This window comes from Schistocerca gregaria, chromosome X (assembly GCF_023897955.1).
Source record: "Schistocerca gregaria isolate iqSchGreg1 chromosome X, iqSchGreg1.2, whole genome shotgun sequence".
NCBI lineage: Eukaryota > Metazoa > Arthropoda > Insecta > Orthoptera > Acrididae > Schistocerca > Schistocerca gregaria.
The window spans coordinates 649360575-649383685 of NC_064931.1; the positions used below are offsets into that span (position 1 = coordinate 649360575).

Below are 23111 nucleotides of genomic sequence, written 5' to 3' on the forward strand. Positions count from 1 at the left end.
CAAGGTTCGCAGGTTGTGAATCAGCTTGGTTTTAGAAAGCATCACTCACGCAAATCTCAGGTTGCCATTTTATCACATTATATTCTATGAACCATGGATGAAGGGCAACAGGCAGATTCCATATTTCTAGAGTACGGTAAAGTGTCCGACAGTGCACCATTGCTGGCTATTAAAGAATGTAAGCACATGTAGTAGGTTCACAGGTATGTGAGTGGATGGAAGACTACTTAAGTTATAGAACAAAGTATGTTGTCCTCTACAGCAAGTGTTCTTGAGAGACAATGTTATTGTCAGAAGAGTCTCAGGGAAGTGTGATAGGAGTGCTATTATTCTCTATATATGTAAATGGTCTGGTGGACAGGGTGGGCAGCAATTTGTGGTTGTTTGCTGATGATGCTGTGGTGTTGGTAAGGTGTCGAAACAGAGTGACTGTAGGAGGATACAAGATGACTTTGACAAAAATTTCTAGTTGGTGAGATGAATAGGATCAAAACCAATGTTTCCATATGCAATACACAAAATCAAGGTCATTTGTCTCCTATCTTCTCTTGAATATTTTCTCAAGCAAGATTTGCAGTCGAGGTGTGTCAATTGGTGGAAAGTTACTACATCTACATCCATACTCCGCAAGCCACCTGACGGTGTGTGGCGGAGGGTACCTTGAGTACCTCTATCGGTTCTCCCTTCTATTCCAGTCTCGTATTGTTCGTGGAAAGAAGGATTGTTGGTATGCTTATGTGTGGGCTCCAATCTCTCTGATTTTATCCTCATGGTCTCTTCGCGAGATATACGTAGCAGGGAGCAATATACTGCTTGACTCTTCGGTGAAGGTATGTTCTCGAAACTTTAACAAAAGCCCGTACCGAGCTACTGAGCGTCTCTCCTGCAGAGTCTTCCACTGGAGTTTATCTATCATCTCCGTAACGCTTTCGCGATTACTAAATGATCCTGTAACGAAGCGCGCTGCTCTCCGTTGGATCTTCTCTCTCTCTTCTATCAACCCTATCTGGTATGGATCCCACACTGTTGAGCAGTATTCAAGCAGTGGGCGAACAAGCGTACTGTAACCTACTTTCTTTGTTGTCGGATTGCATTTCCTTAGGATTCTTCCAATGAATCTCAGTCTGGCATCTGCTTTACCGACGATCAACTTAATATGATCATTCCATTTTAAATCACTCCGAATGCGTACTCCCAGATAATTTATGGAATTAACTGCTTCCAGTTGCTGACCTGCTATTTTGTAGCCCAGTTTCAATTTATCATAATAAATTATTTCTAAACTGAAAATTTAATTTGACGTGTTTTTTGATGCTGTCTCATTATTAGTTGGCATATAGCCACAGACAATAAACACATTTACTTTAGTCTTTGAAGTCCGAAGTTGTCCACACAGATTGCTACACTTGAGACACAATTAGCTGTTAATTATGTGCTTTCATACGCTTTGTCCTTCTTCAGCTTAGCTCTCAGGTGTCATATCATTCAATATCTATCTCCTTTCCTAATTTTATAAACATGTGTTGTTTCTGAATCATAAGGTTATAAATACGGCCCTAAAAATATTTTCCAGAACTAATGGATAACAAGCATTTCAGAAATAGCAGGAACTATTTCTAGTCTTTCCTCACTGATAATTTTCCCATTTGTTGTTACTCTTATGCTAGTAACGAAGTTTCACACTCTGTTTTCTTTGGTGTAATTTTATTTCTCATCTTGGTATATGCCCCACACACATCCTTTCACTCCAGATGAAGGCCTTAGTTTTCTTGATGGTAGTCTGTACTTTCTGCATACGGCCATAATCAGCACCATCAGTCATTTGATACCCACTGCTAGATAAAGGCTTCGAGGCTTTCCGCACATTATGGTCTTCAGTTACATAAAATGCATTATCCGCATCACTTCAGGTGCAGGGTGGGGGGGGGGGGGGGGTTTACCTTAATAGTCTTGGATGTTATCGAAATTAGCAAATGATAAATTTCAGGTGTAAGTAAGAAACACACATTTTTTGGTTTTCTCCCAAAAACTTCCTGCCCCAAGATACAGGCCTCCAAAGATGACACTGAACACCAGTCTGAAGATGCGAATACCGGAATTTTTTTTAAAATGCCGTATGTCTGTAACAGTTCTAGATATTTTGTTAGTTTTTTTATTATTTGAAAGAAAATTGCTTTATAATTACAATGGTATCCTCCTTTTGGACATATTTGTCAAATTTCTTGTCGCCTTTTGAATTTTTTTAATAATTTACAGAAAAAAATGTTTTTTTTCCAAAAATGCCAATCCACAATAGTTAGATTTTTTCCCCTCATGTAGTACTATATTCTCCGTAAAGGAGAGCTTCCACTTTTCAGTTGGATAGGTTTTATTTTTATAAAATCCTGTTTTTTTTTTTTTAAATTTTAAGTGTAATTTATAACTTCACTGAAGTTGTTTCTTACTAATTTCTTTGTTACAATGTTTATTTCCCTTCACTTCCATTGTTGCAGTTGTTATTTCCCTTCACTTCCATTGTTGCAGTTGTTATTTCCCTTCACTTCCATTGTTGCAGTTGTTATTTCCCTTCACTTCCATTGTTGCAGTTGTTATTTCCCTTCACTTCCATTGTTGCAGTTGTTATTTCCCTTCACTTCCATTGTTGCAGTTGTTATTTCCCTTCACTTCCATTGTTGCAGTTGTTATTTCCCTTCACTTCCATTGTTGCAGTTGTTATTTCCCTTCACTTCCATTGTTGCAGTTGTTATTTCCCTTCACTTCCATTGTTGCAGTTGTTATTTCCCTTCACTTCCATTGTTGCAGTTGTTATTTCCCTTCACTTCCATTGTTGCAGTTGTTATTTCCCTTCACTTCCATTGTTGCAGTTGTTATTTCCCTTCACTTCCATTGTTGCAGTTGTTATTTCCCTTCACTTCCATTGTTGCAGTTGTTATTTCCCTTCACTTCCATTGTTGCAGTTGTTATTTCCCTTCACTTCCATTGTTGCAGTTGTTATTTCCCTTCACTTCCATTGTTGCAGTTGTTATTTCCCTTCACTTCCATTGTTGCAGTTGTTATTTCCCTTCACTTCCATTGTTGCAGTTGTTATTTCCCTTCACTTCCATTGTTGCAGTTATTTCCCTTCCATTGTTGCAGTTATTTCTTTTTGTTGTAGTTTGTCAGTATCTCTGTCATGGTTGTTCATTGTAGGTTTCTGTATTGTAGTTGTTCAGCGCTAATTTGTTTACTGAAGAGGCTTCTAAGAAATCTGAGACCATCCAGTGAGTTCTGTTTTCGTGAGGAATTTGCCAATTGACACAGTTGCAGTGCGTTTCGTGAAAAGGACTGTTTGAAATGTCTTCCGACTGGGGCCACAGGAGAGTGAAGTGTGCCAACTATTTGCATATCCATAAAAGAGTGATATATAAGACAAACAAACAAACAAAAACAGACTTTGTTCAGGTTGGGACAAAGTGTTCTCATTTGAAGACTGTTTCAAAATGAAGATGTTTCCAGTGACGACTTTTTGTGTTTGAAATGTTTTGAAACAATAACAACTATAGTATCTGAACAGGGTGAAGACTCCCATGGTGCAGATGCTGCAATTTTTGCATTGATAGACGAAGAAATAAATACTCTGAATCAGTCAACTACAGGGCAGGTGCTAGTCCAGTTAAGAAACCGTGGTCAGTGAAGTCAAGTCATAAGCTCTATGCATCAGGAGAGCACAGAGGAAAATACTAAAGTTATGGATGAATACACTATAACACAACTGACCACACTCTTAAAAGTAGAAATTCCATATTCAGAAGAAAATGAACCAAAGCACTCTTGCAAGGAATTTTTCCACAAACATCAATTGAGGTGTTGAATATTGTGCATCCTACAGTGAAAATGTGCAAGTTTTAACTATTATTCGAGAGACTTTTTAAAGAAAACAATTTGGAACCATGTTTCATCAGTATCAACGTACATGGTAGAAAAATCAAGTAATGTGATGTCTGTAAAAGGAGTCTTTGGAAGACCAGGTCCCTATTATGGTGATACTGTAGAAGCAGATCAAATTCAAATACTGTAGTCATTTTATTTGGAACTGTTACAGTTACAATTTATTTTTTTGACACTGTAACAGTTGAAGCTCAAAAAGTTGAGCAAGTGAAGAGGTACATGACTCACAGAATTAAATAAACTCTTGCAATTTATAAGAGCAACTATACAACTTCACATATTGTAAGATCAAAATTTTATGCACTACAACCCAAGTGGGTAGTTCCACATCCACCTAGAGGTGTCTATAGTTATGTGTGTATTGTGCAAATTTTGAACTTTGTGTGATAACTTTGGAGAAATTAATGGAGCACATGACATGTGACATCTTGGTTGGGAATGTGAAGTCATCAGTAGTCTCTGATGTAAAGCGAGAGACTTGTTTGTATCAAGAACGTGGTGACTGCCCTGGACAGGGAGGACTGTCTTTGCGGACAACTTGGCCTGGAAGATGCAGCAGAAAACTCTGCAGAAATTACATATGCAACATGGGAGGTAAATAAACTAACTAAGAAAACTGTTGCCTTTGACAGTTTCACTTGGCAGATGGTCAGTGAAAGCAGTAACATGCCAGCATCTGAAGGAATTGCAAGAAAAAGACATTGCAGAAGTGAAAGGGTCTTTACAGACTGAAGAATTATGTTTAGTGCTTCACTGTGATTTTTCTGAGAACCAGTCTGTAATTCTCCCACAAGAAGTACAAGGGAATTGTTTGAGTAATGACCAGGTTTCATTTTTTACAGTAGTGACATATTTTCAAGACAAGACTACAATTACTGCAGTTTCAACTGCTAACAAGGGCAGAAAGATGATCATTATTTCTGATGGTGCCCCTAGTCATTTTAAAAACCATTACCAGCTGTATGAATTGAGTAAGTCGCTTGTACCAACTGATTGGGTATAAAGTGCTACTGGTCATGGGAAGTGGCACTGTGATGGTGGAGGAGGCCTACTGAAGCACCATGCTACAAAACAATCTTTCCAGACCAAATACAGCTGTGATTCAGAATGCTGAGGATTTTACAAGAGTTGAGAAATATTACACATCCATCCAGCTCATTCTTGTGTCCAAAGAGGAAATCGAAGAGTTCCATGAGCACAAAAAAGAAGAATGGTCCAAAGAAACTACTCCTGTGAAAGGAATTCAGAAGACACATTTTTGGACTCAACATGGGCAAACTCATACTGCACACACATTAAAGAGCAAGAAAGAAGAAATTTCGTTCATTCGGCCAACACCTCAGAAACAGCAGGACAATATTCAGATGTCTGCAGCTCGTGGTTTTGTGGTAGCATTCTCACTTCTCGTGCATGGGGTCCCAGGTTTGATTCCCAGCAGGGTCATGGATTTTCCGTGCCTCGAGACGACTGGGTGTTGTGTGTCTACCATCACCATCGACTCACAAGTTGGCGAAGTGGCATCAACTAAAAAGGATTTGTAATACGGTGGCCGAACTCCCCTGCATGGAGCCTCCTGGCCAACAATCATTTCATTTCAATATTCAGATTCACAATCTGAGAAGAGGGATGTTTGTGGTGTGTGTGTGTGTGTGTGTGTGTGTGTGTGTGTGTGTGTGTGTGTGTGTGTGTGTGTGTGTGTGTGTGTGACTGACTGGTGGATTGCGGAGATTACGAACACAAGTTACGAGTTAAATGAAACTGTAGTGAACTTTTATGCTCCCACATGGACCAGCTGCTGGATATAGGTTTCCAGCTAAAGGACAGCAACAACCAACAACACCAACAGTGCTCACTTCCTATTCACAATGTTTTGAAGACTGTAAGTACTCCAGTTCCTATTGGTTCAATAGGAAGGCATCACTCTATATCAAAGGACCATACTGAAGCAGTGGAACACATTTTTAGTTCATTGACTGGCTAATTTCAGCACAAAACAGAGTGCACAGAAGTTGTATAAATTGATCTTTCACACACATTTTGGAATCATTTAAAATGCTTGAAAAAATGAGTGTTACTCATCTTCCAAAACTAAAATTATGTTAAATAAGGCTAAGTTTTGATTTTTATGAATCTCTTATGTGATAATAAAACAGGTTTTATGTATGGCAAAAATTTCAATTGTTTATAAAACCTGTTCAACCTCAAGGTAGAAGCTCTCCTTTTCTGGGAATGCAGAACTATATGGCAGTAATCAACAGAATAAAAGTCAAAATTTTATGGACTGGCATTTAAAAAAACATCCATAAATTATAAAGAAAGTTCAGAATGCTATAGTAAAAGAACTTTAACAGATATTTCCAAATGGAGGATTTCTTTGTAATCATAATGCAATTATCTTTCAAATAAAAAAATCTCAACAAAACATCTAGAACTGTTCCCATATCTCTGCTACCAGCTATTTACTTGGATGAATGTCTTTCTTAATTTAATTTCAGTCATAATTATGTCTTTTCCACAGCACATTTTCTTTCCCATCCCTCCCAATAATTTTAGACGTCTCTGCAGCTCAATAAGCTATTCTATTTTTCAATGGTTTTCACATTTCATGTCCATGTCATAAAGCAAAACTGGAAATGCACATTGACTGCTAAGTTTCATTTTTAGACACATTCAAAAGCTAAGCACAAAAACTGTGTAGTTTATCAACAGCACTCCAGGTCACTTCTATTCTCCTGTTTACTTTTTTCCCTGTGCAACCAGCTGCTGTCTTCAGTTGCCCTAGTTAAAAGAAAAAAACTAATCATACAGTAAAAAAGACTTCATTGTTAAGTGATGGCCTGCTATATTCTTTTCCGTGTATTTCTTGTGGATTATTTATGTCTCATTATAACAGATTTTCAGGCATATTTTCAACTTAGCTGTATTAAATGACTCCATCCACTGTTGAACTTTCTCTGCACTAGACGCAAACCACGCAAGTTGTCAACAGATATTTTCCATTAATATTTAGTCCGCCTCAGTTTTCCAAGTTTAGGACTCCGGAAACATCCACTAGGGCTGCTGAGAATAGTTCTGGTAAATGTAAATGTCGTGTGACTAGGGCCTACCATTGGGTAGACGTTTCTCCGGGTGCAAGTCTTTCGATCTGACGTCACTTCAGCGACTTGTGCATTGATGGGGATGAAATGATGATGATTAGGACAACACAACACCCAGTCCGTGAGTGGAGAAAATCTCCGACACAGTCGGGAATCGAATCCATGCCCTTAAGATTGACATTCTGTCACGCTGACCACTCAGCTACCGGGGGCAGACAATATTTTTGGTGGTACGGACACTCCCTGCCTGAATACTATTTCAGTAGTGAACTTCTCACTCTCCTAATGAACAACTAGCAGCTGCAATGCTGACACTATATTCTATATTATTATATGCTGAAAAATGCCTTTTTTCTTCAGAAAATAGAAAATCATTCTCAAAACCATTGACTCCCATTAAAGTACAGTATTTTATTCCTCTCTTGTCAGTCACCTTTCTTATGAAGTTGAACAATTAGCATGCTCCTCCACTTTGGGAGAATTGACTTACTCTGCAGTTGTTCTGTAATAACCCCTTAAAAGGAGAAACATATTGCTTTGCCTACAGCTTTGGCCACTTCTATGGAAACACCACTATCTCTATCTCCAGTGCTCTTTCTTTTATTCATGCCTAAAATTGCATTATATGTCTCATCTTCACTCTCTCTCTCTCTCTCTCTCTCTCTCTCTCTCTCTCTCCTTCCATTACCAAATCGACAATTCCTTGATGCCTCACGTGACCTGCCAAGTGATCCCTTCCTTTAGTCAAGTTGTACCATGAATATTTTTTCTTCCCAACTGGACTGAGTAACACCTCATTATTTCATAATCCTCAGTGTGCATCCAGGATAGTATTATTTCTGCTTCAGATACGTCATCTGATAACCTTACAATCATCTGCAAGGGAGTGCCTGGCAGCATTTAAACCACGTGACACAATGCTGTCGAGTAATTGTGCATGCGACAGAGATAATTTCAACATCAAGAGCATCTGTTATAGATAAAACTTTATGGGCCAACTCTACAGTGCTTACAAATTATGGGTTTGATTACTAAAATGAATGGCATGTGTTGGAATGGCAGCCAGTGAGGACTCATAATAATAATTCCTCAGACTGCAGACATGAAATGAGTGGTTTCCATGATTTGTCACATTGGATACCTTCGTCTCTGTTGACAAGGTTATCTGCTGACTGTATTTCCACAGCTTCCTTGAGACTGAATCCCAATAGGATGTTATTGCAGCAAGTAGGTTGAGTTTTCCATAATCCATAATCCATAGAAAGCCATTTCAGACTTGCTGAGCTGTAAAAAGCAGGTGTGTTGCTGGTGTTCAATACATATTCTTGTGCAGTCCATATTGTCAGTACTACATATATTTTACCATGTCGACATAGGATTTGATGAATACCTGCCTTTCATAAAAGCAAATTGTCTTTCACAGATGCGAGACGAGCTGCTTAATCCTATCATGATTCAGTGGTCCAGGAAGCTGTGAAAATACACTTTGCATAACTTGCTCAACCAGTATGGGGCTTCTAGCGCAAAAAAATCATCAAAATAATAAAAAAAAATCATGTCACACTGATGCATACAGGTGTGTAACTAGACAAGGCCTTGGCTTCATAGCCAAAAAAACATGGAAAACATAAATCAGGATGGCCTAAAAGAGCATAATCCTCCATCCTCCCAAATCTGAGAGACCAGTGTCTTAAATACATTAGCTCATTTGGTTTTTACCAAATTAAGATGCTCTATCACTTACAATTGCATACATATACTTGGAAAATGATATCTCCCTAAGATGCAATTCATTTGAGTGCTTCCAGGGTAACAAGCCTAGAATCAACACAACCAGTTCCTTTCCTGATGGCATGCCAGTAGAAAAAATAAATCTGTAATCAATATCATTACTTGGCAGTTGGTCAGACTTTGTGTAACCTATAATACATTTAGTAGCCAATGAGCAGTCCATTCAAGTTTGGGCCAACTGAATGTGCCAACAACAGATGCTGGCTCTATCCTGTGATGCAATGATGATTTGTGTGTGATATCAAATATATGCCAAGAAGAAGAGAACAGAACACTGACTTTCTTTCTCCACCTAGGCCTATATTATTTTTTCCGATATAGGTTGTGGTGACTGGTAGGTAGAAAGCTGGTAATTTGGTAGAGAGTAGGCAAAGAGGTATCGAAGGCATTAATTAATCCAGTTTAGGACACTGAGTATATTTCTCTCTCAAAGTCACTGCAGCTAAGTTGTTATTGCCTACTAAAACTGATCCAATAATTCTTCAAACTTTCAAGAAATAAACCTAACAAATTAGGAATTTCTGACAAAAAGTCATAGGCAACTGCATATCACAACACGCAGCCCTGAAAGGGGAAGAATTCTCTTCAAGTCACAATACACAAAATTTTAATATGGTAAGATTGCCAAAACCAGATTAGAAGCTTTAATTTTTCTAAATTTTTCACTCTAAAATTGCTAAAATAAAATGTCGTGGTAAGACAATAATCCGAGAACAATGCTTTGGAGCAGAACTCATATCTACACAGAAAGGATGGTAATTCATAGAACATTTCATGGATTTGACTGCAGTAATTACATACAAAATCAACTGCATAATAGATCATCATCATGGTGCTGTATTGGACCACCTCCCACACCCCAAAAATTTTTGCTTGTGATAACAGAGTGATCCGTAGTGCAGTCTGAGATATAGGTTGGACTGGAAGGTGACAAATTGGTTCTGAGCTGGTGAACACAACGAAAGTGAACACAGAAAGTCTAGCTGTATTAATAAACTGGCTGGCAGCAAAGCCTAATATTTACGTCTGAGCCATACTGGAAAATGCAGAGGGGGGAGGGGTGGAAGAGGTGGGGGGGGGGGGGGGAAAGACAATGTGCCAATTTTACACAGATCAACCAAGATAAGTGAAAGTAAAGCTTGGGACACACACATCCTTGTCAAAGACTCACAAAGAAGGTGTAGTGTTCATTAATAAAAATCTACATTTCAAACATTTGGCAAAAAGATTTAACAACAAAAAGCTACACCACACAAATTCTACAAACACTTAAGAAGGAAGGTTAGATTTTAAATGTCTCACAAACAATAATGCCACTGGAACACTGGCTCAGCTGCAGAAGCAAAGGTCTCGGCCAGTATATGGTACCATACCAGCAGTCACTTTATGAGCTTATGGGCACCGACAGACTACCTAAACTGGAATTTGAACCTCACTGCTCTGAAATACAAAAAGAGAAGGAAGGAAGGTTGTAGTTAATAATCTAACAGACATCATAAGATAGGAAGAATATTCTCAGTTGTACAAAAATACAGTAGGAATCAGCTGAGGATACTGCCCTCCTCAAGTAACGTAGAAAATCCACAGTAGGCCTAAATGAGAATCTGAAAATTATTCCTCTTGAATGTGAATCAAGACTGTTTGTTCATATATAAGACAGAGCACAAGAGAATTTTTTATGACAAATGAGTTATGAGGCCACAACTCTGAACTCGAGTTCAAAAGAATCTAGCTATCAGGCAAATAAATGTTTTGCAAAAAAAAAAAAATAAATAAATAAATAAATAAATAAATAAAAATAAAAAAATAACACCATGGTTCAATAACTGGGACAGCAAACTTGATTTTTGGTTTTGTGGCTGCAGTGATATGACTCAACTAATTCTTGGAAAGCACCACATTGATTTCTCTAATGACTTACAAATAAAGAATTAGTTTCAATAGAAATAAGATGATGATCTGTGTGACAACTTAAAGTGGTACACCAGCACAAAAATTCTGCATTTCACATTGTAATCACACAATGCTCTGGACCATCAGCTTATTATTACTAAGTTACTGCTCTGATCCTCCTAGCCACCCCCCTCATCAGGTTATTCACTCAGATAATAATACACTTTGACAGAAACATACTATGTACGTCTGTAGCAAGCTCTAACATGTGACTCAACTAAGTATTATCAAAAAGTAACTTTTGTTATTGATTTTCTGCATACAAGACTCATGCATGTTATAATGCACCAAGAACAAATAGGGCAAGGGTGCCAAATAGCGCACTTATGGTCCAAGTTGTAAAACTCTATTTGCAGTCCTACCTGCGGAAGAATCTGGACTTCAATCACCTCCTGACCACCTCGATTTTCATCTCTAAGAGTGACAGACGTCTGGAAGGGTGCCATAGAATCCTCTGCTTTCCTGTTACTTCGGCTACTCCTAGGAAAATGTCTCGAAGTGAACAAAAACGAAATAACTTGCCAACATAAAACTTAATAGGATTTACACTTCATCTTACCTTAAGCTATGATTATTATGTAGTCTGTGGTTGTTCCTGTGAGTATGACTTCGCGATCTCCTGGATCTGGTACTCTGTTCGCTCACAGCCGACTTCACAGACTCCGTCTCCATTACTAGCTACATTAAAGAAATTAAACAGCTCCGGAAAGCAGTAAATTGTTCATCACGTCTGTTCTGACCTGTATGCACTCATAGTAGTTTTATTTTAGCACCAACTTCAATACACCGTATAAGACACAGTGATCCCATATACGCTAATCGCACGTCCCAATAATCAGATCTGAGTACGCGACTGCATCGTTTGCTGTCAAACAATGCCTTATTTCGTGAAACTGTACTGCTTCTGAACCAACATGTCAAATACACTACAAGTGTAGCACAATGGGAATAACCTGGAGCTTTTCCCTCCAGCTTCGTCAACACGCGCAACATTTATAACTTCCTCTCTTATTCGGCTACATCAACACATCACATACAAAACAGCGTTGTCTTGAAAGTCTATGAACTTTGCGTACGTATCGATCCTATGACAGAAATAGTTCGATTTCATACATCGATAGTACGACATTGCGATGAAGTCGAAAACTTGGTCGTTATCGAAGAACGTCAAATTTTGGCAGCCGCTAGATTCACCACGGCAAACTTGTCCGTGACGTCACTATCACGTTTACTTGCCAAGTTCCAACCATAGGGAACGTTTATCGACTTTCCCAATCCTATTCTGTCTAGGCGCTGCGAGCTCTCGTGAAACTGTCATCCATTTTGTTCTTAATCTACGTCAACACATTAGTGCCAACGTTGGCAAATATTTGTGGGACCTGCCCAAACATTTGAGCCAACATTCAATTGAATTCGTATAAAACCAAGATAAATTTGTCTGACTTTTGCTTTTGTGGTTAAGAGTGCAAACAATATTGCTCCACTGTTCCTGAGACATTTCTAAAAACTCAACTTAGAAATGATTACAAAGACGACTACGAAATAACAAACCAACGGTTTCGAAATGACAAAGACATAGAACTGAATGAAGGTGCCAGTGTGTGGTCCGCGTAGCGGTAGTAGTTAAATGTTCTTTGATGTTCCATCGAAATTCTGACAAGCAATGGAGTCGTACCAAAATTGGAGCCAACGTTGGTTCCAATGCTGTTTCATTGATCCACGCACTGGGCGAACACTATTAGCACCAACGTTGGCCCCAATGTGTTGCCCCTGGTCGAATAGGTATCATGATTTTAGAATGAAATTTCCACTCTGCAGCTGAGTGTACACTGATATGAAACTTCGTGGCAGACTGAAACTGTGTGCCGGATCTGAGTTCGAGTCTCTGTCTGGCACACACTTTTAATCTGCCAGGAAGTTTCATCATGATTTCAGTTGGGAGTGGGACTTGCACCCATCGTCATGTTGATGCATGCCACCAGCTAAGGAACATTTTTTTAGTAGTTTACCTATCTGATGTAATGTGACTGGTTGCTGTTGTCAACATCTAATTATTTACAAGCTTGGAAGTAATGTGTGGATAACAAAGTTATGTTATTCTCAGAAATGGTCAGCAAATAGCCAATCGTTGTGTGTGCCCCATTAGTATTAGAAAACTGAAACTAATTTACTGGCTGTGTATCGGTGGATAACTCTCATCTTTCCTCATCTTATTCGCTTTGATTTGTTTATCGAGTTTGTTTTAGTTGAATTGTTTGTTCATTTGAGGACCACATACATAATGTAATTTTGTCTAGTTATATATACAAAATCATGCATGCTTTGAACACCAGGCTAATAAATGTAGTATTACTGTAACACTCCTCCGAAATCGTAAAAGTATTGTATGTATGGAGTACTGTGAGTCTGGTAGCCATTCTTGCTCACGAATTAAAGCAGCACTTCATATCTTCAACTGGTACATTCATTTTAATTTTGAAAACCATTCTTGCCTTTCTTTGAAAGTGCGAATCTGCCAACTTCATACTGGCTATTTCTAAACAATAATTATGTATTACGATAAATACTTGAGGTTACGTTTTCCCAATGATAAAAGAGTGGTGACTGTATTAAATATTTTGTAATTAATGCGAAAAATTACAATTCACTGCAAGAAAACTTACCTACCTTTACGCTTTTGAAAGTAACGGAAATAACAAGAAAAATGAGTTGCAATTACATTCTTGCTCTACTATCAGATTAAATTACATCTGCATAGTATTAGGATGTTCTTGTTTGGAAAATCTTTACTTAAGCAACTAGCGATTAAATTTTTATTTTTAGGAGGCTGGGAAAAGTTACGTTTTAATGCTTTTTCAAATTTATGTCTTTTCTATCCTTTTTACTTTGAGTGGTAATTACTTTGTTTTACTAGATCATCAATGTATTTCGAACATTTACTGGCATCTGCGTGTTCCATGCTTAATTTGAGAATTATTGTGAAATACAACTAACTCTTGGGAGAGAGCGCTCTTTTCAGTACATAATATCAAACCTTATAGAACATACTTTCTTCAGCTAATAAGGTCCCAGAATTTTTTTTAGAAAAGACAAAAAAAAATCACTTTTAGGTGTAGCACAATGTGAACCGACGTATTAGCTAGATTTCTTTTATATTACCAGGCACTTGAATCACTACGCCACTATAGGGCATTACAACATCCAACTCAGTTTTAAATTTAAACACCGTGAAGACTTCATCTGTCGTTATGTTATTACCTTATATTTAATTATTACAAATCTTAGCCGGCCAGAGTGGCCGTGTGATTCTAGGCGCTACAGCCTGGAGCCAAGCGACCGCTACGGTCGCAGGTTCGAATCCTGCTTCGGGCATGGATGTGTGTGATGTCCTTAGGTTAGTTAGGTTTAATTAGTTCTAAGTTCTAGGCGACTGATGACCTCAGAAGTTGAGTCGCATAGTGCTTAGAGCCATTCGAACCATTTTATAACAAATCTTACCAACACATTTTCGAGAGATCTTCAAAATTTGAAGCAGCCTGTATCCTTAAGACATACATAGTAGTTTCAAACCTGAAAAATATAATCGTACAATCGTGTCTAGGGACAGAAAATCTTGGTACCGATGGGGTGTGCTCGGCTAGCCTCGGGTCAGCAGCTCAGAGCAGGAAAACATATAGTTGTAATTTGTGCAGAGCAAGATATGGCAGTATTAAAGGCTTACATCGCCAGATTGTCGAAGATCGAGGAATGATAATCAAAATTTTCGTAAAAATTAATGATAAAGATTTAGGAGAGTGAAAATTATCAGAGAAACTAAGGTATAGAGGTTTCCATTTAACCTGCAAATTCTTACGACAGATTACATTTCTAGATCATTCGCCTTAATTTTTAATCTTGAATGCCATAAACCTTGCTATACCATAACATTATGGAAAGAACGCTGTTGCCACGACGTTCTTCTAACCCCATACTAAATATTGGACTTCTCATATGTGTAATTTATACCAAATTCCATCAAAGTCGAAACTAATGACATAAAAAATTAGTTTATTTCAACATTCTGATATACACTGAGACGCCAAAGAAATTGGTATACAGTACAGAGATATGTAAACAGCCAGAATACGACGCTGCGGTCAGCAACGCCCACATAAGACAACAATTGTCCGCCGCAGTTGTAATATTGCTTACTGCATCTACAATGGCAGGTTATCAAGATTTAGGAGAGTCTGAACGTGGTGTTATAGTCGGCGCATGAGCAATGGGATGCAGCAATTCCGAGGTAGCAATTAAGTGGAGATTTCCCATATGACCACTTCATGAGTTTACCGTGACAATCAGAAATCTGGTGAAACATCAAATCTCCGACATTGCTGCGACCGGAATAATATCCTACAAGAATGAGATCAACGACGACTGAAAAGAATCGTTCAACGTGACAGAAGTGCAACCCTTCTGCAAATTCCTGCAGATTTCAATGATGGACCATCAACAAGTGTCAGTATGCGAAACATTCAACGAAACATCATCAATATGGGCTTTCTAAGCCTAAGGCCCACTCGTGTACTGACACTGGACTGATGATAACTGGAAACATGTTACAAATTGTATGGAGTGGATGGACGTGTACAGGTATGGAGACAATCTCATGAATCCATGGACCCTGCATGTCAGCAGGGGAATGTTCATGCTGGTAGAGGCTCTGTGATGGTGTGCAGTTGGAATGACATGGGATACCTGATACGTCTACATACGAATCTGACAGGTGACGCGTACGTAAGCATCCTGTCTGATCATTTCCATTCATGTCCGTTGTTCATTCCAACGGACTTGGACAATTCTAGCAGGACAATGCGATACCCGACACGTCCAGAATTGGTACAGAGTTGGTCCAGGGACACTATTCTGAGTTCAAACACGTCTACTGACTGCCAAACTCCCCAGACATAAACATTATTGGGCATATCTGGGATGCCTTGGAACGTACTGTTCAGAAGAGATCTCCACTCCCTCGTACTCTCAAGGATTAATGGACAGCCACGCAAAATTTCAGGATCGCAATTCCCTGCACCACGCTTTCAGACATTAGTCAAGTTCATGGAACGTCATGTTACACCACTTGTGCTTGCTCGAGGGGGCCCTTCACGATATCAGAAGATGGACCAGTTTCTTTGGCACTTTAGTGTAGAATGTCTCAGTTTCTGTATTTTCAATTTAAATACCTCATTTCTGACACGTTTATAAGTTTACATCTCGCATCAAAAAAACAAACTATCACCTACTTTGTCATGGTTCTGACCATTAAAAATGTGCTTTGGCACTTTCCTTAGTTTTCTCATTTTCATTAGCAGTGACAATTTTCATTTGCTTTTCATTTATCAGCAAAAACACTAATGAAACGCACGCAAGCAGCTTTTATTTTAAATTCACACTGTTGTACGATACTAATGTAAGCTTAACAATCAATAATCTTGAATTACTGCAACACATTTTGTATCTTACTGGCAACTTCTTCATCTGAAAGTTCTTTAGCAAGAAAATTTCCTGTATCAGTATGCGTTCGAAAACAGTTCGCAGAATTTTAAAATACGGTATTTCATACATTGACAGAAAATACATACCTTTTAGATCGTCTTCTACTAATAGGTTCATTACGCTAGCTGATATTACAAAATCTGTCAACTTTTTCTGATTCTCTACGCCTGTGGAGTACATTAATGACTACTCCTGCGCCTGCAGGAGTGTGAAACATATTTACTAGTGTTTGTGTTACTGGCAAATTCAATTCGTTGAAAGGAATGCTACATAACAATACATAGCTGCTCGTAAACTGTTGTAGTTTAATCCGAACTTTTCTAGATAACTACACAAAGTTGCGCTTCTTCAGGATCAAATTAAGCTTTTGGTTAATAAAGGGAACCAATGTCAGGTGATTGTGCAACCTTTGGCGATAAACACGGGATGCAGATCAATCTATCTGTGTAGTCCACTGCAGCCAGAAATGTGTAGTATTAGTTAGTTAAGATAACAAGAACTGGAATATTTTTCTTGTGAAAAATTACTCGTAGTTTACGGACAAGTTATCTATGTTTTTAGTTGTGGGATATACACTCCTGGAAATGGAAAAAAACCACATTGACACCGGTGTGTCAGACCCACCATACTTGCTCCGGACACTGCGAGAGGGCTGTACAAGCAATGATCACACGCACGGCACAGCGGACACACCAGGAACCGCGGTGTTGGCCGTCGAATGGCGCTAGCTGCGCAGCATTTGTGCACCGCCGCCGTCAGTGTCAGCCGTGGCATACGGAGCTCCATCGCAGTCTTTAACACTGGTAGCATGCCGCGACAGCGTCGACGTGAACCGTATGTGCAGTTGACGGACTTTGAGCGAGGGCGTATAGTGGGCATGCGGGAGGCCGGGTGGACGTACCGCCGAATTGCTCAACACGTGGGGCGTGAGGTCTCCACAGTACATCGATGTTGTCGCCAGTGGTCGGCGGAAGGTGCACGTGCCCTTCGACCTGGGACCGGACCGCAGCGACGCACGGATGCACGCCAAGACCGTAGGATCCTACGCAGTGCCGTAGGGGACCGCACCGCCACTTCCCAGCAAATTATGGACACTGTTGCTCCTGGGGTATCGGCGAGGACCATTCGCAACCGTCTCCATGAAGCTGGGCTACGGTCCCGCACACCGTTAGGCCGTCTTCCGCTCACGCCCCAACATCGTGCAGCCCGCCTCCAGTGGTGTCGCGACAGGCGTGAATGGAGGGACGAATGGAGACATGTCGTCTTCAGCGATGAGAGTCGCTTCTGCCTTGGTGCCAATGATGGTCGTATGCGTGTTTGGCGCCGTGCAGGTGAGCGCCACAATCAGGACTGCATACGACCGAGGCACACAGGGCCAACACCCGGCATCATGGTGTGGGGAGCGATCTCCTACACTGGCCGTACACCTCTGGTGATCGTCGAGGGGACACTGAATAGTGCACGGTACATCGAAACCGTCATCGAACCCATCGTTCTACCATTCCTAGACCGGCAAGGGAACTTGCTGTTCCAACAGGACAATGCACGTCCGCATGTATCCCGTGCCACCCAACGTGCTCTAGAAGGTGTAAGTCAACTACCCTGGCCAGCAAGATCTCTGGATCTGTCCCCCATTGAGCATGCTTGGGACTGAATGAAGCGTCGTCTCACGCGGTCTTGCACGTCCAGCACGAACGCTGGTCCAACTGAGGCGCCAGGTGGAAATGGCATGGCAAGCCGTTCCACAGGACTACATCCAGCATCTCTACGATCGTCTCCATGGGAGAATAGCAGCCTGCATTGCTGCGAAAGGTGGATATACACTGTACTAGTGTCGACATTGTGCATGCTCTGTTGCCTGTGTCTATGTGCCTGTGGTTCTGTCAGTGTGATCATGTGATGTATTTGACCCCAGAAATGTATCAATAAAGTTTCCCCTTCCTGGGACAATGAATTCACGGTGTTCTTATTTCAATTTCCAGGAGTGTATATTCGAGGATTTTTTTTCTTTTTTTTGTAAATTGCTTCATTGCCGTAAACTATAGGTCCTAAAAACCGCATGAGCGGCTTAGGCACTTCGAAACATTGTGATGTGGTGCCTGTAACAATGTACACGAGATTAAAAACTTCAGTAAATAACGTAGAGCTTTGAATATCGCGAGGAACGTATCAAATAGCCCGTTGTCCTAAGGTGAATGTAAGCTTTCACTGTCGACCACCAGGATGCTCTACGAGCTGCATGCCCGAGACCAGCCGAGCGCAATCGATCGGTTGTCCCTAGACACAGGTCTCAGAACTCGATTCGACCATGAGAATCGATAGACTTCACCGATTGAAGATGCGTACGTATACGCCATAGTGAGATGTGTCGAACAGGAGTGTTTTTTATGATAAGTGGCATACCGGCGTCAATCTAGCTATCCCGACGAAGTTCAGCTACCTAAAGATTTGCGTGTCAAAACTTTAGAAGATACGTTTCCTGGGTGTTGTGTAGTTCTCTGTGAGATGCGAAACTAGTTTTATTTTTGTTAAAAATGGGCGATGATTGGAACATCCTTAAAAGGGCTTTCCATGTTGACGATATTCCAGAAGACTTTGATCCTTCTACAGACCCAGTTGACGGGGTGCATTATTTGCAGCAGGTTCGTTGGGAAGCTTCGCAATGTGCCCCCGTTGTGACTGCAGTTATTGATGAGGAGAAACGGAAGATCAGAGGTGTTGTCAATGTACTGCCTGAGTGTGAGAAGATCCCTCCACAATTCTTGCCAGATTTGGAATGGCAACAGCTACAAGTTGCGCACTTTTCAGCAGTGAGAGAGAGAGTATCAAAATACAGGAACAGAGATCCACCACAAACCAGCAATACGCAAGAAAGTGTACCAGAAATAGGCGACGAGGAAGCTTGGTACGCTATCTGTGTAGAATACAAAATACCTCCGTTATTGAGTGTCGTTTTGCCATTGCCGCAACTTCTGATAGAGTGGCTGTTGCAGTGCAACGCGGAATGGTTATCGAATTCGGAACATCTGTCCAAGAATCAAGGAAGGTGGGTGTATGCTTTAATGGCATGCATAGAGTTGCCACTCACTCCAGAAAGTTGCAGCAGTCTTCGCGCGATAGCGCGAGAATGTGCAAGAATTCGTGCTTGTGAAGTAAGTCATACTGAAGAGCCTGCAGTAACATCACTAAATCTTTTCATCTGTTTAGTTGCCAAATACTTCCAGCAATCGGATCTTGCAGACGTAGTAATTGAATAAAAATTTACTGTAATTTGCACACGTTTCCAAAACTAAAAGTGAACTTCAGTGTAAATAAAGAGGAAAAGTGTTATTCAGACAAGAGTCTACATTGCAAGTGAAGATATTTGTAAATCGGAACGTTTTTTTCTATTGGCGTGTAATAAGGTGTACAGGTGCCAGTCATAGTCGTTACTGCTGATTTATTGCGAAGCTAGCTGTACTAAATTTTGAAAGGAAGCACTCTGTGCATTCATATAAAGTGCGATCCCAACCGAGACATATGACATTTGGAGTTGAGTACTGCTGATATTGTAACAAATTTAAGCACTGAACTGTTATACGCCCCGTTTTAAGTGGCAAATATCATTATTAGTTTAGCCGGTCATTGTAGATATTTTTCAATAACTTGTTGTTGTGATCGTTTTTATGTAATGAGACGTTGTGGTTAATGTAATGTGCAATGCAATGCATTTGATGATCCAGTTTTATCATGACAAGAGAGTGCTTGAGTTTTAAATCTTAGGGGACTCAGTAAATGAATACTATCGTGTTTGCCAGTTCCCCTTGCAACCATGTATGTTATTTTGTGCCCAGCATAATATAGTGTCTTATGAAAGGAAGTGAGCAGCTCTCTTAATTTTCCATATTAATATGAGTTTGTCAGGGCAAGTATACATACTATTTTTGTTGGATTGCAGCATTGGTAATTAGAGATACCAATTAATTTTATGCTCACCACACTTCATTTTATACAGAGCCCATGTTATTAAATGGGTTCTGGGAACAAAGCAAATTTTCATTGTAAATTTCAGGGATATTGTGACTATGACAGATTGGTATTTACTCTGCCACTTCACTCATAATAAAATGTGTTATATGGCTGTTAACCAGAAACTGACCAAGTTGCTGCTGGCTGGATGAAGCTCAGATTGGTGCTGTGCCAGTTGCTGGTATTTGGAGATAGGTGTATTCGTGTCATGACGTAAACTACATAGGAAGGAGAAAGATAAATGAGCTGGACTGATTGCTAAAAATATAGGAGGTTGGGGCACTGTCACCAGTGATAGAATCCCTGTGATTATAGGTGGGAGAGGTTTAAATACTTCAGTTAGACAGGCTGCTGCAAAAGAGATCCAGATAAATTGTCATACTCAAAAGTAACTGCACTGTTTTACATCATAATGTAAAATGGACAAAAAAGTTAAACTTTCTATCTGTTAAAATGATTTAGAACGTCAAAAGGAAGGTGATATATTATATTATATTACATGTGTCTGGACACCATGTAAATACAGGAATCTGTATTGTAAACATTGAAGACAAACAATTAGCAAGCTGTTTTTGTTGGTAAAATATGGACAAAAGAGAAATCACAATGAACATAAAATCAGGCTCAAATATAATGGTAGCAGTGGTTTTTGGTTAGATCAAAATTTGGAAGCCCATGCTTCTTATTTGCTACTACCAGAAAAGTCATTTATAGTTGTTTATTAGTTTCATGTTCCATGGATCTTTTGCACAATAAATTTTAATGATGTGGGATGGTCCATTTTACATTCACATTGCAAATTAACTTGTAAATATGGCAACATGCTTAGCATTTATAAAGTTTTGTTTTATTTATAGAAAAAAAATTCAGAGTTTGTAATTTCTACCTACCGCCTTTTAGTACATTACAACAGTAGACATTCTTCTACATAATAGGAGTTTGTTTTAAACTTTTACTTGCTGTCTGTCAGGAATTTTACATCACTGCCTAAATTATAAAAAATATTTAATTGCAGCATTATGCACCCCTTTTTGTGTTAAAGGCAGTTTTTATGTGGAGAAATAAATGTCATTTTCCCTTCTGGTATTTTAATTATGTACATCATTGTTACTTTTGAACTGCAGGGTATTATTTACAGCAAACTTCATGTGGGAATAAATGTATCATGAAGCAATAGTCAGAATGCCCAATTCCTTGAACATATGTCTACAAGATGATTGTGGGTGAGCACCATATATTATTCTTACAGCTTGTTTTTGAGCAATGAAGACTTTCTTAAGATAAGTTACCCCAGAACATTATTCGATATGGCATTATTGAGTAAAAATATGTGAACTGACTGGTTTGTCTCTCTCCAAGATTTGCAATTATTCCAAGCACAAATGTGGCTGAGCTAAGTTGTTTTAGGAGTTGAAAAAAAGTTTTTTTCCATTTTAAATTGTCATCAGTATGGACGCACAAGAATTTTGAAGTTTCCACCCTATTTATTATTTCCTCACCATGTGTTACACTTATCATTGGTGTATTGCCCCTAGATATGCAGGACTGAAATTGAGGGTGAGACCATTTGCAGAAAAACATCAATGATACTTTTAACAACACTGTGTACCATTTCTACTGTTTCTGTATGTTTGGATTTACAATACTTGCATCATCTGCAAAAAGAACTTATTCTGGTTGTTTATATTAAGTGGAAGATCGTTTACATATACGAGGAACAATAATGGACCTAATATTAGGGAGAAATCGCGTATGGGGTTTCTCCCCTGAAGTCTGAAGTAGAAGAGTTTACAAAAGTTGCACTTTGCATGAGTAATGTTGTGGGTAAAAGAGGGGCTTATGTAAATTGTCAGCTAAAGATTTTATTGCTATAGGAGGAGGATAAAATGATGTCTTTAAAAATCATGCATCTGATGTGACTTCTGCCCTCAAGAGAACACTAGCCTCACATATACAAATGCCATAACAGTGGAATTAACATGACTTGATGGAAAAAGAAATCTGTGACCATTTCAATAATGTGACGCTAAACAGTACAAGCTCTTCTACGAGGGACCAATATACAAAACTTGGCCAGCACCTTAACTGCAATGGGGAAACTTGCTTTATGCAATGTAATTGAAAAAGTTTTTAGTGACAAATTAAAATCTATGTACACCATCCATAGTATGGAATATGAATGTCTGCCCCAGGAAAACTTACAGTGATGATCAAGCCATGTACAGCCAAGTTTTGATCAGTGAAATTACTGTCATCATCATTAATTACACAGTCACATAATTATTAATCTTTGCAACAATTAACAGCTAAAGACTGTGGATCTCTGCCTGTCTTCCATTTAAATATAAATTCAATGGGAAATAAACCTCCAGCACTTTAACTATGTTTAGAAGAATTTCAGTGTGATGTGCTGTGCCTAAATGAGCACTGGCTGAAGGAACATGAACATACTATGTATATTACAGCTCACTATAAAATTTTAACTGGCTGTTTTAGATAAAATACAGAAAAAGGTGGGGTATCGATACTGATGAAATTTACCTATACAATTAAGATAATAGATCACAAGCATTTAATATACGAGGGAGAAATTGAAATTGCTGCCGTTCACTTCCCTGACAGCAAGGTTGTGGTAGTATCTGCTTACTGTGCTGCCAAAACTACTGCTAATGTTTTTTTCCAACATCTAGGTAATCCACTGGTATACACTATGTGGTCAAAAGTATCCGGGCACCCCCCAAAAAAATGTTTTTCATATTAGGTGCATTGTGCTGCCACCTACTGCCAGGTACTCCACAT

At 39.3% G+C, this 23111-nt stretch overlaps 2 protein-coding genes across 4 annotated transcripts in view; one reads left to right on the plus strand and one right to left on the minus strand.

The window, feature by feature from the left end:
* Positions 1-12069, minus strand: part of LOC126298449 (vang-like protein 2-B) — a 77349-nt gene extending 65280 nt beyond the window's left edge. Inside the window, exons 1-2 of one of the 2 annotated variants that reach the window (XM_049989779.1) lie at positions 11329-12069; positions 11132-11249 (exon numbers count right to left, since the gene is read on the minus strand). In XM_049989779.1, the coding sequence (XP_049845736.1) occupies positions 11132-11249; positions 11329-11441 (231 nt within the window). In that variant the 5' untranslated portion in view covers positions 11442-12069. Of the gene's footprint in view, positions 1-10118; positions 10257-11131; positions 11250-11328 lie in introns of those variants that run through there. The other variant, XM_049989780.1, reaches the window with a different exon arrangement.
* Positions 12070-18590: 6521 nt separating this feature from the next.
* On the plus strand, positions 18591-21404 carry LOC126298623 (gem-associated protein 2). Of its 2 annotated transcripts, XM_049990028.1 has the most exons (2): positions 18629-19209; positions 19298-21404. In XM_049990028.1, exons 1-2 carry the CDS (start codon positions 18839-18841, stop codon positions 19365-19367), a joined length of 441 nt encoding a protein of 146 aa, XP_049845985.1. In that variant the 5' UTR covers positions 18629-18838; the 3' UTR covers positions 19368-21404. The 2 variants fall into 2 exon arrangements, with proteins under 2 accessions (XP_049845984.1, XP_049845985.1); XM_049990027.1 differs by having other exon boundaries at positions 18591-21404.
* The last annotated feature ends 1707 nt before the right edge of the window (positions 21405-23111 follow it).